Here is a 14825-nt window from a genome sequence, read left to right as displayed (position 1 = left end):
ATGCTGGTTGGAAGGTAATTGGCATCTATAAATTACCCCTAGTCTAGCAGCAAGTGGAATATTTGGTGGAGTTGATAGGTGAGGAGGTAAGCGGGGAAATGGAATTTCTGTGGACTGGCATTGATTGAAAATATGAAAATGAATTAAATAGCAATTCTATATAGTGAATCAGAATGAGGTTTATTATTACTGACATGTCATACAATTTTTTTGTTTTGCAACAGCAATACAGTGCAATACAAAACAAAACTAGTATGTTACAATAAGAAATATTTTTAAGGGGTGTAAAAAGAGAACAAAATAGTGAGGTAGTGTTCATGAGTTTATGGATTGTTCAGAAATCTGATGACAGAGGGAACAAGCTGTTCCTAAAAGACCGAGTGTGCATCCTCAGGCTCCTGTATCTCCTGATGAGTCCTGCTAAAGGGTCTTGGCCTGAGATGTCACCTGTATTCTTTTACACAGGTGCTGCCTGGCCTGCTGAGTTCCTACAGCAGAGTGAGTGAGAGTGTGTGTGTGGCTCCTGTACCACCACCTCTGGTGTCAATAATGCAAAGAGGGCATGTCCTCTTTTAAATGTTTTAAATATTTTGCACAACATTATTTTAAAAAAGGAATTACTTTGTGGAGCTGGTTGTTCAGCAGTATGTCTTCTATTCAAGATGGCGCCAGTGAACAATGATTCCTCAGGCGACATCTCCAAATAGGCAATTATTTAACTTTTTCTATGTCTTCTACTTATTCTTTTTATTTTAATTGTGTTTTGGCAATTGTTGGAGCCTGTGTTTGAAGTTTGATCGAATGATCTAACGCTCTGCTGTCTCCAAGAAAACTCCAGAAGAGGACAGCGATCAATGGGCTTCCTCGAGGAGAAGACCAGAGATGGGGTGCAGGGCCGTGAACAACTCTATCTCTTGTCAATCGAAGTGTGGAGGAAGATTGAGATGTCGAGGCGCATGTGGAGGGGGGACAGGTTGCCGGTTGCTCTCATTGGAGGCTGTGGGTCAGTGGTTGCTGTCCACAGAAGGACTGAGTTCCAGCAGTCGCTCTCCTTGCTGTTGACGGAGAATGTTTTCAGATTCTGAGATTTACGTGATTATTGGTGTGGGCTATAGTTTATATTGGTCTCCTTCAGGTTTCTGTGTCTTCTTGTTGCCAATTGGTGGGCTTGGGGTTGCATGTTCTTGTGGGCGTTATGTTAGTTTTTGAGAGAGGGAAGGGTTGGGGACTTGGGGCTCTGATGTTCTTCTTGGTGTTTTTCCATGTGAGTGATCTGTTAGTTATTTCTGTGTGAGAGAAGGGGTTGGGGCTTGGGGTTTGATGTTATTATTGCTGGGTTTTTTTCTCCTTCTGGCTGATATGTTAGTTTTTTGCAAGGGAGAGTGCTGGGGGTTTGGGGTTTGATGTTCTAGCTGCCGTTTTTGTGCGAGGGAGGGGATTTGGGGTTTGCGAGTTTTGTTTCTTTTTCTCTTTCCTACGGGGTGGGGGGGAGTGGTTGATGTCTTTTTCATCGACCCTCCATGGTTTTTCATGGCTATCTAGAGAAGACGATCTTAGAGTTGTATTCTTCATACATACTTCGATAACAAAGTGAACCTTTGAGCCTTAACATCTGGCCTTTACAATCTGATTTGTTCTTTCATGATGATTAATGATAAAATTGAAAATCTGCAGAAGTAAAGCTTAATTGAAAATGTGCTGAGTTATAAAGTATTTCTCTATTGTATCCAAAGCTTTCGAGCATGTGTTTACTTGCTAATAAACATTCTGATGGTAGGAATGCGAGATGCTTTGGAGAAAAATGTTGGATTCCGATTAATTCGGACACATCAGGACCAGTACATTTTGGTTCAATTAAATGCTGCTCCAATTAGCTGAAGTTTCATGGAAATAGTTAAAAAGGTACAAAAAAAAACCGAGAAACAATTTATGTATTTAAATGAAATTCAGAACTAGTTAGAACACTGCCAATACTACCATAGCACTATAATACTGTGGTATCAGTTCCTAATAGTTATCGACAGAGAAATTCATTCAGTGTACTCTGGTGCGTTCTTTTGATTGACACTAACTGAGCAAACTCCGTGCTAACAGCGAGTGTCATTAAGGGACCGCCCTCATGCATTGCCATCGACGATTGTGTCCTCCAAATTTTCATTTTTATTACAGCATTGAAGATGATTGTCAATACCTTCAAATTATGTGTACCCCTTGTTGAAGTAGTGAAATCATTTAATTTTAATTCCCGGCTGTCTCTGACATCTTCAAGCGTGAATGCTTGAAACCGCAGTGAGTGAAACTTTTCTGAATTGTCTTACTGCTTATTTCTCGCCAACTATCAGTGACAAAAATCACTGCTTTTTGAATGCAAACACACACAAATGACTGTTTAAAATCTGTTCACTCAAAGAACAGTGTAGTGTTTAGCAGGAAATTAGAAATGGTTTGTTCTTTAAAAATTGCCCCAAATAAGTGGCTGTCCCAGTTAGCAGTGGGTCAAATTAACTGTAATGCACTGTATTAGGCTGGATTGTATTAAATTGGCTGATTGCCTGAGCTTGATGTGCCTTTGTACTAGCCTGATCTGGATATTCAGGGATTGCCAGGGTGATATCTGCCACTAAATGGAGTGGTGATTGTATCAGGTGATAACCTCCTGCAAAGTTCCTGGTATGCCTTGTTAGCTGTTTGACAGCTGACTACATTCAAAGGCCTTTGAACTCTTTCCAGATGTCCCTAATAATCAGTGATCTTTAAAACCATATAAAAGGCTTAAATGTTTTTTTAAAAAAATTGGAAAAAAATTATGAAGAAATTAGTATTTAAAAAAATTAAGAATATTAACAAAGAATAAGCCATTTACTTGTGCTAAACTTGAAATCTAGCATCCGTTACCACATTCAAATATATGGAAATTTAATGAAAAGAATGGAGTTGTGCAACGGAAGCTCAGGAAAAGAATCACAGTACACGTGTCCTCTCAGCTCAGTTCGTCACCATTCCATTGTTGGGTTCAGTGGTAAGGCCAATGGAAGGTCAGGTGTTCTGGTATCGACCTGTGGATCTTGTCTGACTGGAGGTCTGTGATGAGCTGAGTGAAAGAAGACATAGCAAACTGCTCCCTATGGGTGAGCATAATTTGTCCTTCTGTTTTAACTTCATTCTTTTGAGGTTGAATGTATTATTTTACTCTAGTTGCCCTCTGGTTTTTTGAAAGCCCTTGGAGAGCATTTCAGTTATCAGTTTCTCTTTTTATACAGGTGTCACTTGAAAACCACAATGCAGCTATTGTGTACAATCCAGAGTTCCAGTCCCCTGAGTCGCTGCAGGAAGCAATTGATGATATGGGTTTTGAAGCTGCTCTGACTGACACAAGTCCAGTGCCCGTTACACCAGAATTAGCCCTTCACAATGACCCCAGCCTGACTCTCCAGCCTTGCCAGCAGATTGGAAACAAAGCATCCGCTATAAAAGATGAGAAGAGGAAAAAGCCACCTGTTGAAGATGATGGAGCCCTGCCTTCAGTCTCCAACACAGCAAGTTTGAATGAAGATATTGTTGACATGGCTGGAGACAAGAAGCAGTTGATGCCCGAGGAAAATCAGCTGACACAAGACAGTGAAATGGTGGTGAAGATGAGGATAGAAGGAATGACTTGTCACTCCTGCTGCAGCACAATTGAAGGCAAGGTTGGGAAGCTGCAGGGTGTTCAACGTATTAAAGGTAATTTTTAAAAAATCAGTTTTCTTCCTTTTCTGCGTACCATTCCTAGTGCTAACAGCTGAAGGTATGCCCACCATGACTTCAGGATAGCTCAATGTGCTTTACAGCCAACAAAGTATGACAACTTGTACTTCCATTTATGATATCGTAGCTAATGTCCATGTTGAAAGATCTCTAAAACTGAACCTGACAATCTGTGTTGGGTGTTGTAAATTATGATTCTGCACAAATGCTCTGGAAAATCCCTGCTGTTGTTGAAAATAGCCATTGCTTATATCCAGCTGAGAAAGCAAACTCAGCAGCAATTTAAAGAATTAGTTGGAAATCTGCTCTTCTGTTAATGTAGTAGTCTCTCACTTCTGTGAAAGATAATCAGTCCAAATTGTAGTAGGTTTGATGTTATAGGATTTGTACCACCGTCTTCTAAAACGGGTGATGATTGCCTCTTGATGGAGATGGATAGCTTTAGCAAATTTTGGTAAAATGCAGTAATAATATAACATGACATAGCGGTGTAGCGGTTAGTGTAACGCTATTACTGTGCCAGCAATCACCATTCCTGTCAATGAGTTTAATCATTTTCCCTATGACCGCGTGGGTTTCCTCTGAATGCTTAAGTTTTCTCCTGTAATCCAAAGACATTCATTATAGTTAGGGTTAGTGAGTTGTAGGCATGCTATATTGATGCTGGAAATGTGCCCACATTGGTAGGCTGCCCAGCATATACCTCGCTGATTTGATACAAATGACGCATTTCACTGTATATTTTGATGTATAGGTGACAAATAGTTAACATTAATCTTAATATACGATTACCTTAAAAAAGATGACCAAAATAAACCATTAGTTTGTTTCATCAAATAAATATACAAGAATCACAGTCCATTGCATTCTTTGTGTCTCAATATGAAAAACAAGAAATTATTTTCAAAGAACAGCATGGAGCTATCACTGTAGTGTTAATATGGGAAAATAAATGATAAATATAAAATGCTGGCCTATTTAGAGAAAAAATCAACAATGGAAAATGTATCTTGAGTTTTTATCCATTAAACTATTGGAAGGGTTGCGTTTTTATTGTAGTAATTGAAACAATTAAGCTGCAAGAATTTTTTTTGTCTGTTTAATTCTTACAATTTTATTATTTGTGAATAAAATGATGTTTCTTTTAGTTTCCTTGAATAGCCAGGAAGCTACAATTGTGTACCAAGCTCACCTCATTACACCAGAGGACCTCAGAAGTCAAATCGAAAGTGCTGGCTTCTTTGCCACAATCAAGACCAAGGCCAAACCTTTGAAACTGGACGTTGACATTGAACGTCTAATAAATGCAACTCAGGCATCAAAAAGTGCTGTACAAGAGGTGACTAACAATCTAACAAATCTGATTCTTAGAATAGATGGCATGCACTGCACTTCCTGTGTAACAAACATTGAAAGTAACATATCTGAACTTACTGCTGTGCACAAAATCAAAGTTTCTTTGGAAAGTAAGAGTGCTCTTATACAATACAACCCAACCATGATCACTTCAAATGCCTTACAACAAGCTATTGAGGCCTTACCTCCTGGAAATTTCAAAGTTTTTCTCCCTGATGAATGTCAGTCTGCAAAATCTGCCCCTAATGTTGCACAGCATCCATCGGTGTCTTCAATTCAACCAACTTTTGAATCAAAACATCAACTGAGCAGTGTGGCGGTGATTAATATAAAAGGAATGACTTGTAATTCCTGTGTGAGGACTATAGAGGAAAATCTTTCCGGTAAAAGTGGAGTGATGTCAGTTCAAGTTTCTCTGGCACAGCAGAATGGAACTGTGGAATACGATCCTCTATTTACCAACCCTGAGGAGCTGAGGGACATGATAGATGATATGGGATTTGATGCCATTCTTCCAGGTAATTCACTTTAATGCAAATAGCTGTTCCTTCTAAAATCTCACACATCAAGGTCTCATCTTCCTTTTGGAGTCTTGTGATCTCAAAAGACAAGGTGAATAGTTTGGTTCTAGATTATAACCACTCTTGTAACTCTGGACAACAAATTTTTTCAGAAGTGTTGCTTTCTCAGAATTTTTTTTGTTTATGATAGACTGCTGGAAGCTGAACACATATTTCACACTGCTTGTATCATGTAGAAATTTGGAGAAACAAGAAATTAACTTTCATTGAATATAATGCATTTAATTGCATAATGGTGCTGCCACTTTGTAATAGTTCAACTAAGTTAAAAAAATTTAAAAAAAGATTTATGTTTGAGACTTCTCGTTTAATTGTCCAAGAATAATCAGCCAGCATTGATGGATTCTAGTTGTCCTGACACCATTTCTCCATGACCGCAATGTCCTGGTAAAACCTTTCACCATGTTCGTCACTAACAGTGCCAAGATTTGCAAGGAAGAAGTCTAAGTGGAAATGTAGAAAATGAATCTTTAGTGACAAGTTACATTTCATAGTTTTAGTATGCTTGAAGTATGTTGTCAACCAGCTGCATGCAGTTTGGTGCCTTCCATGTGATTTTCAACTGTCTCAGTAGAAGTTCTTCAAATTGCCTGCCATTGTTGACCTGTTTGATTTGTGGACCAACTGAAATGTCTTCCTTAATCTTGGCATTAGTTATTCTGACTTGAATTATGAATTGAAGTGACAAATATGGACAATTTCAAAAAAATGTTGAGCGATAGGGAAGTTTCATGGTGATTTTCAATGTAAGCAGCCCAAAATCCATATGATACACTCAAAAGTATTCAGGAAGCAAAATTTTTGTTGTCCAGAGTAATCAGTGGAGGCACAACCACATCCATTTCTTGTTTATTGTTGTGCTTGGTTCCAACCTACCTTTAATTTATTCATTTACAGTTTGTGGGCTTTCCTGGTTAAACCATTTAGAATCTAGTTGAGGGTCAATTACACCTTGTAATGGCAGATCTCCTTCCTTCATGGAGATGAGTAAACCAGTTAGCATTTTATCATTATCCAGTCATTTCACAGTTGCCATTTCTGTTAATAACTTTTTTTTAATTTTAGATTGAATTTTGGTTCCCCAGCTGTCATGGAAGAATTCAAATCCTACTTCATGTCAGCAATTCAGACATTTGGATGTTAGTCCATTTTAGTTATGAAACTTGTGCTGTATTTTACAGAGTCAATATATGCATTAACACTAAAGTACTGACATTACCCTCTTAAATTATGTGTCTGAAGTGCAAAGCAAAATAATTGTTGCAAAATCCTAAAGGAGTATTTTGCCTATTTATTTATAGTGGACATGCAATTAGAGTTTAAACAATATTTCACTGGTAAATGTAAACACTGTAGGCTGTGAAAGTGAACTACTATACAGCTTTTGAAAATTGACAATGTTGGCCAGAGTTCAAATCAATGCTTAAGGTAACCTTACTGTTCTTGGATCAGGAGAAGAAAATAAACAGCTAGTCTTCTCATTCGTGAACCCCATGCATCAGCTCCTATTGCAGTTGGATACATTATATGAGGAAATTATACGCTTTGTTGTAGTGCTGTTCTCTTGTAATCAGTTAATTAGAAGTGCTCAGTGTCAAGGCTTAAGTATTAATTGACACTATTGAGTGTTGGGAGCTCCTTTTGAAATTACTAAAAGAAGAAAAAATGTAAATTATTCTGTTAGCTGGGTTCAGAAACAGTGAACGCAAATGACTGCCACCTTTTTGTGGATGTCTGGTATAGTCCCAGTCACACTAGTCATAACAAATAAATTAGTAACTCAAGTCAAAAGCACGGGTGATTGCTGTACTTGCTGAGATATGCAGAGGCTCTTCTGGGATGTGATTTTGAGATATTATTATACTTACTAACACTGTGGACAACAAATTTCTGGTATCAAAAGAAAACTTGCTAAATTGCTGGTCTTAATGCATTCATGTGCACTTATTACTTTAATGCAATTCCCTAGCCAGAGGGCGGTGAATCTGTGGAAATTATTGCTACAAGTCATTGTGTGTATTTAAAGCAGAGGTTGATAGATTCTTGATTAATAAGGGTGTCAAAGGTTATGGGAGAGGGCAAGAGAATGGGTTTGAGGTAGATAACTAATCAGCCATGAGAAAGTGACAGAGCAGACAATGAGCTGAATCGTCTAATTCTGCTTCTATGCCTTATGATTTAATTTACTGTATCTGATAATGGAATGCACATTATGTTATTATAGGGAACACAGAACCTGCAATGATAATAACAGAAGTTTTGCCCAAAGTGTCCATCAAAGACAAAAAAACAAGAAATGGTATTTGTGAAACCAAAGTCAAAGAAGAGTTGCCACCCCAGGAGCTGGGCATCACTTCACAGAACACAGGGTCTCTGGCTCCAGAAAAATGTTTTATTCAGGTTACTGGCATGACCTGTGCATCCTGTGTGGCAAACATTGAGAGGAATTTGAAACAGGAAGATGGTAAGAAAATTTGTCTTCTAACTTCTATAGATGTTTTCAGGATTTTTTTCCCCTTCTGCTTTGTAGGAAGGCTTGCTTTTGGCATTTTCAGTGAATGCTGTTGATTATTTCACACTCAAGACTGATGTTTAGTGGTTTGGTTTGTGACTTTCCTAATATTCTTGTCTGAAGTTCTGTGTTTCACCCTCTTCCGATCAGAATGTAAATACCTGCAATATTGGGGCAGTGATCAAGTAGCAACTTTTTAAGTTTTGTTTTTCTTTTCCGTGGCAAAGGTTGCTATGGTCACCTGTAATTTAATGAGTTGCTGCCCTGGCTGGGATTGACCAATCTGGGAATCTGATCAGAAGCCCTGTAGTTAATGTATTTAGTGATCATTTTTATGAAGAAGGGCATGTGAAGATCTCTCTTTATTGACAAATATCAAGTTCATTTTCAACCGTAGGCATGTATACAACCAAATGAGATAAAGTTCCTTCAGACCAAGGTGCACAACGCAGTACCCATAATTCATACACTTAACACATAAAGTAATATTACTAAAAATAAATTAACAAATAATAAGGTGCATATACGACACGATACAAGTTGAAAAGTAAACTACTGGTGCTTCGTATGTGATGAGACCTTGGTGGTGGCAGGGAGGTCAGAAGTCTTTCGTTGTAGGGGAACAAACCATTTCCCATCCTAACGGTTCTTGTCCTAATGCTAAGGTACCTCCTGCCTGATGGGGGCAGTGGGCGTGCAGAATCTAAGAGATCGTTGGACAGATGGGAGGAATCATTGACAATATTAAGGGCCCTGTGTATGCAGCATTCCTGATTAAATATAACAAATAAGTATAAAAACACAGAAAGTAGGTGCCTGCCGTGGCCATTCTGTCAGAATCCTCAAAGCAGGTGATCATGGTGGAAGTGACAAGGCCAAATACCAGGAGTTGGTAGAGCATTGCCAAAGACACGGTTGGATGGCACAATGCAAGGTGGGGTGTGGAGGTTTTGGTGGCTGCTCTCTCTAAGGAGCCTACTGTCTCCTTGGCATTGTGGGAGAAGAACCATCAGGACCGTCACGGGTTGTTGAGGATGCTTTCTGATGGCTATAGATCAAGAGGTGTTGCCAGTGGACCAGTGCTTCTGAGACATAAGCTGGGGCCTGACTGGGTTCCCTTGGTGAGTGTGACTGATATTGAAAGACCAAATAATCCAGGTTACATCACTGATAATGTGTCCCAGCACATCCTAGGATGTATCCAAGCATTGAACACCAATCACTAAATTTGTTCCTGATCACCGGAGTGTGCATCAATCATATGTAAGCAACATCCTTCTTGAGTCCTATTTCATCAAGGTCATCTGGGCAGTGAAATGACAATACAGAGACAAGATCCAGACACAACCCACCACCAACAACACACACGCAGCTTATGGCAAGGTCCGCACTCCATTGCAGACTTCAAAGCTAAGCACAGTGGTGCTGTCAACATCGCTGCCTCCCTCCCGGATGAGCTAAATGTTTTTTACACTCGGTTCAATGCCTCCAACACTGAGGCCTCGAAGAGAGCCACCAAAGCGACCTGCCTCTCTGAGGATGAAGTACGCAGGTGTTGTCAACGAATGGGCAGTTGCAAGCCTGCGGGACCAGACGGCATCCCGGGGCGGGTACTCAGGATATGTGCAGCACAGCTGGAAGGTGTGTTTGCAGACATTTTTAATCTCTCCCTCTCCCCATGTAGAGTGCCCTCCTGCTTCAAAACATCCACCATTGTTCCTGTACCTGAAAAGACCAAGGTAACATGTCTGAACGACTGGCGTCCTGTTGCACTCACCTCAATAATAAGCAAATGCTTTGAGAGGCTGATCAAGGACTACATCTGCAGCATGCTACCACCCACACTGGACCCCCTACAATTCACCTACCAACACAACAGATCGACAGATGACACAATAGCAATAGCTCTACCATCCTTATTCATCTCGAGAAGAAAGATGCTTATGTGAGATTGCTTTTCTTGGACTACAATTCAGCATACAACACCATAATCCTCTCCAGTTTTAACAAGGAGCTCAGAAATCTCAGCCTTCACCCTGCCTTGTGCAGCTGGATACTGGACGTCCTGTCAGATCACCAGCAGGTGGTAAGAGTGGGCTCCCTCACCCTCAACACAGGAGCCCCTCAGGGCTGTGTCCTAAATATCCTCCTTTACTCTCTGTATACCCATGATTGTGTCACTACCCACAGCTCCAATCTGCTAATTAAATTTACAGATGATACTACGTTGATTGGCCTTGTCTAAAATAATAAAGAGTCAGCCTACAGAGAAGAAGTCATCACCCTGACACAGTGGTGTCAAGAGAACAACCTCTCCCTCAATGTCACGAAAACAATGGAACTGATTGTGGACTACAGGAGGAATGGAGATAGGCTCACCCCTATTGACAATAATGAAACTGCAGTTGAGAGGGTAAACAGCTTTAAGTTCCTTGGCAAATCACCAAGGACATCACATGGTCTGTACATATCAGCTGTGTGGTGGAAGAAAGTACAACAGCACCTCTTTCACCTCAGATGGTTGAAGATGTTTGGCATGAGTCCCCAAATCGTAAGGACTTTCTACAGGGGCACAATAGAGAGCATCCTGACTGCCTGGTATGGAAACTGTACTTCTCTCAATTGGAGGACTCTACAAAGAGTGGTGTGGACAGCCCAGCACATCCATAGATGTGAACTTCCAACTATTCAGGCCATTTACAGAGCTAGATGCGTAAAAAAAGGCCCGAAGGTTCATTGGGGAGTCATCCCAATCATAAACTGTTCCAGCTGCTACCATCTGGGAAACAGTACCGCAGCATAAAAGCCAGGACCAACAGACTCCAAGACAGCTTCTTCCACCAGGCCATCAGACTGATTAATTCATGCCGACACAATTATATTTCTATGCTATATTGACTGACTTGTTATACAAACTACTTATTACAAATTACTATACATTGCACTTTGACAGAGATGTAATGTAAATATTTTTATTCATGTATGTGACGGATGTTACAAATAAAGTCAATTCAATTTCTGTTTGTATTGCTGTTTGTTCCAATTAATTCCCAAAAGAACTTGGTGTCTAATGATCTACTGCATAAAACTATGTAAGATGTAAAGCTTATTATAAATTGTTTTAGTTTGCGACATTTGCCATTTGATGCAATAAGCCAACATTTTTGTTTCGAAGAATAGAACATTTCTGTTTCAGATACCAGTTGACCTGTAAAATCATAATTATTACTTCAACTATGAACATCGATTTTTTTATAATTTTATTATTAATAGTGTTGGTAAAGGTTATATGTCTGCTCTCACTAACTCACCTCTCATTAATACTATTATTGGTACAGTTTATTTCCTTGTTTCCTGTAATTCTAGGCTTCTGTTGGATGCTCTTTCCAGTTTTGTATCTCATGTTATTTAATTTGACACAATCCGCTACTTCCCAGTTCAAACTTAAATTTATTCTTTCTCTGTAACCTATAACAAGTTCTATTTTTTTAATTTTTATTTCCTTCACTAATCTACACTTTTAAAAAAAGTCAATCTTCTGAATCTTGTAGAAAGACCAGCTCTTTTAGGCACAATGCCTTCCTTCTTGATCTGACCAGAACCAATCTGTTTAATGATTTTATTAAATTTAATTCTACTTTAGTACAAACCAAATAAAAGGAAAAAGAAACATTTCTTTCTTTGAATGGGATTGCATTTTACATTCAGAAGTCACTGAAGTTTCATTTGGCATTCTTTTCAGATGCTTGATTAAATTATAGCTAAGTCAGTTTTTTAAAATTTTCATCATTCCTATTTGTACTGCAACTATCTGAGATAATTTTGTAGATCTAATTTGTAACTGATGGGATGAATGGTGATTTGCAACCCATCACTGAGGGCATGGTTTATATTTGTGTTAAAGGAATGTGCAGTCAATTTATACATATGTATTATAAGAGGTTTACATCACTATGCCATTCATTCAATTAATGTGACTGCGCAATGGTAATGTAAATACTGCAAGTCCAGTTCATTAGTAAGACCGATGGCAAGCGAGCTGCATGGCCTTGGTTATTGTGTGGATCAGGTCCTCGTGCTGCGGCAGTGCCTGTTGCAGCCACCCAGAGGAGGAGACACCAGAGGCAGTGTGGGAGAGAGCAGAGGTGCAGCAGGTGTGCTGGAGTACATGCTGGGTTGGGGCCTGGCTCCTCCCATCAGTCCTGCCTTTCAGCATTCGCTCAGTGGAAGACAAGTTGGATTGTGTTTGTCTGTGGCTGCAGTGGCACATGCTGAGGAACTGCTGCACTCTTGCAGAAAAGTAGCTCTGGGACAACATCCCATGCACCATCAATTTTCAGGCCACCCAGGACCTTGGGTTACTATTATTATGATTTTTTTTTTATGACTGTTTATGCTATCATAACTATATGTGCTGTGTGTGACTGTATGTACTGTGTTTTGCATCTTGGAGCTGGAGGGATGCTGTTTCGTTTAGATGTTATATGTGCATGGTTGAATGACAATTAAATTTGAACTTGAACTCATAATGTTGTATTAATTACAGAACTGCATACAATTTACTCATGTTCATCCATCGCTCTATCCCACCTAAAATACATACACTCCAGACAACAAAGTATTTCTGGATTTTTCTTACCATGTTCGCAGTAAAAAAATTGTGTCCTTTATGCTCGCTCTCCAGCTCTTTATTTTGATGTGCATTTTTCAGATAAGTATTTTACGGTAGCTTCAAAAAGGATGTAGCCACTAAGCATATCCTTCCAACCATTTGTAGCCCCATTCATGTCTCCTTCAGTATTCCAGATCTAATAAATCTAATTTTCATGGAGAATCATGGTTTCAGAATCAGACCGGTCCTAACTTTCAACCGTCTACATACGAAACCTCAAACTGATGCATCTTTACCAATCACAGTGCTAATCCAAGATTAATTTACAGCCTCGAATGTTCCACACAGCTGGTCATGAATTTTCTCACTAAAATTGCTGTTCTGAAAAAAGCAAGTCCTTTCTCTTACCAGGGTACTAGCCCTCTATTTGGCACTAGCCAATGTAGATTTATTGCCAGAATTTGACTTAATAATTTCCTATTGATACATTATATATAAACATTTATGAAGTTGAATATGTATATGCTGGAGGAACTCAGGATATCAGCACCAATGAAGAATTTTGGCTTGAAACATCAACTGCTTATTCCTCTCCATAGATGCTGCATTCACCCAGCATCTTCTAGATTTCCAGAATCTGCAGAATTTCTTGTGCTCTGCATTTTTCTCATGTTTTGTCTTATCTTAAATGCGCTTATGACTCATTGTTCTGTTCTCTAGACTTTATGAAACAATATTTGTGTAACTATAGCATTGAGCTCAGTGATGTTTATTTGTATCTCAAGTTATTAAAAACAGGATACTGATAATGTTGTTACATTTCCTCTGGTGCTTAAAATATATGATAGAGAAAGTAGCTTATACTGCTGTCTCAAACGCTCTTCATAGGACAAGCTGTTCAATCCTGGAATAATTTTCCTGAACTTCCTTCAAATAACAGTACTCTCCAATGTCAGCACATGCTTTCTAAGATAATGGGCCCAAAACTGCTCACAGTTCTCCAAGTGAGGCCTCACCAATGTATTATAAAGCCGTAACATTGCATTTGCAAGTAAATCCTCCTACCACGTTTCAGTGGCTTTCTCAAACTATTTCTTATCTGAGCCTGGAAAAAATTAGAAGCACTATTTTTGACTCATCAATTAAATTTGAAGAAACTTGGAGACCGTTTATTCGACATTTTCATATGAATTAATTTGGCCTTTTCCAGACCTTCTTTCTGCTTATTCATGTTCAGGTATGGAGTTCCGGAGTTTTTTTGACACTATCATATACTTGTAAGCTATTACTATTGCCCATGTTAGTTTAGTTTAGTGTTTTATTTTTCTTAATATATACTTTTTTCACATATTTTCAAATTTTTTCTTCTTTTAATGGTTATTTTTGTTTTTTTTCATATATAATCATATGGACTTGATTGATTAAGGTATTTTTTTCTGCTGATGTTTAATAGGATATTGTTATCTTATTATCAAAGTGACTTCAAGTCTATTGTATTCATAATTTACTCATTATTATGTTATGTTTTTTTATATGTATATATGAAAATCAATAAAAAAATTGAAAAAGAAAAGAAAAAAAAAAGAAAAAAGAAAGAAAAGAAAAACATTGCATTTGCATTCCTCACCACCGATTCAACCTTCAAATTAACCTTTGGGGAATCCAGTACAAGGACTCCCAAGTCCCCTTGCATCTCAGATATTTCAGTTTTCTCTTCATTTTGAAAATAGTGTAGGCTTTCATTTCTTTTATCAAAGTGCACAATCATACACTTCCCGACACTGTACTCCATCTGCCATTTCTTTGCCCATTCTCTTAATCTGTCTAACTCCTTCTGTAGTCTCTTTACTTCCTCAAAACTACCTACCTCTCCACCTATCTTCATATTGTTTGCAAACTTGGCCATAAAAGCTATGAATTCTGTCATCCAAATCATTGACATATAACTTAAAAAGAAGTGGTCCCAACTCAGACCCCTCTGGAACACCACTAGTCACTAGCGGCCAACCAGAAAAGG

General features: G+C 38.7%; 1 protein-coding gene across 3 annotated transcripts in view; it reads left to right on the top strand.

Moving 5' to 3' along the window:
- The window catches only part of atp7a (ATPase copper transporting alpha), an 89876-nt gene that overhangs the window by 13914 nt on the left and 61137 nt on the right, over positions 1–14825 (top strand). For all 3 annotated transcript variants that reach the window (XM_059976908.1, XM_059976907.1, XM_059976909.1), the window contains 3 exons: positions 3261–3723; positions 4896–5621; positions 7909–8148. In XM_059976908.1, coding sequence (XP_059832891.1) covers positions 3261–3723; positions 4896–5621; positions 7909–8148 — 1429 coding nt within the window. The remainder of the gene's footprint in view (positions 1–3260; positions 3724–4895; positions 5622–7908; positions 8149–14825) is intronic.

Source organism: Hypanus sabinus, chromosome 8 (assembly GCF_030144855.1).
Source record: "Hypanus sabinus isolate sHypSab1 chromosome 8, sHypSab1.hap1, whole genome shotgun sequence".
NCBI classification, from domain to species: Eukaryota; Metazoa; Chordata; class Chondrichthyes; order Myliobatiformes; family Dasyatidae; genus Hypanus; species Hypanus sabinus.
The sequence above is the reverse complement of the archived record's forward strand: the minus strand, read 5'-3'. Positions and strand labels throughout refer to the sequence as shown.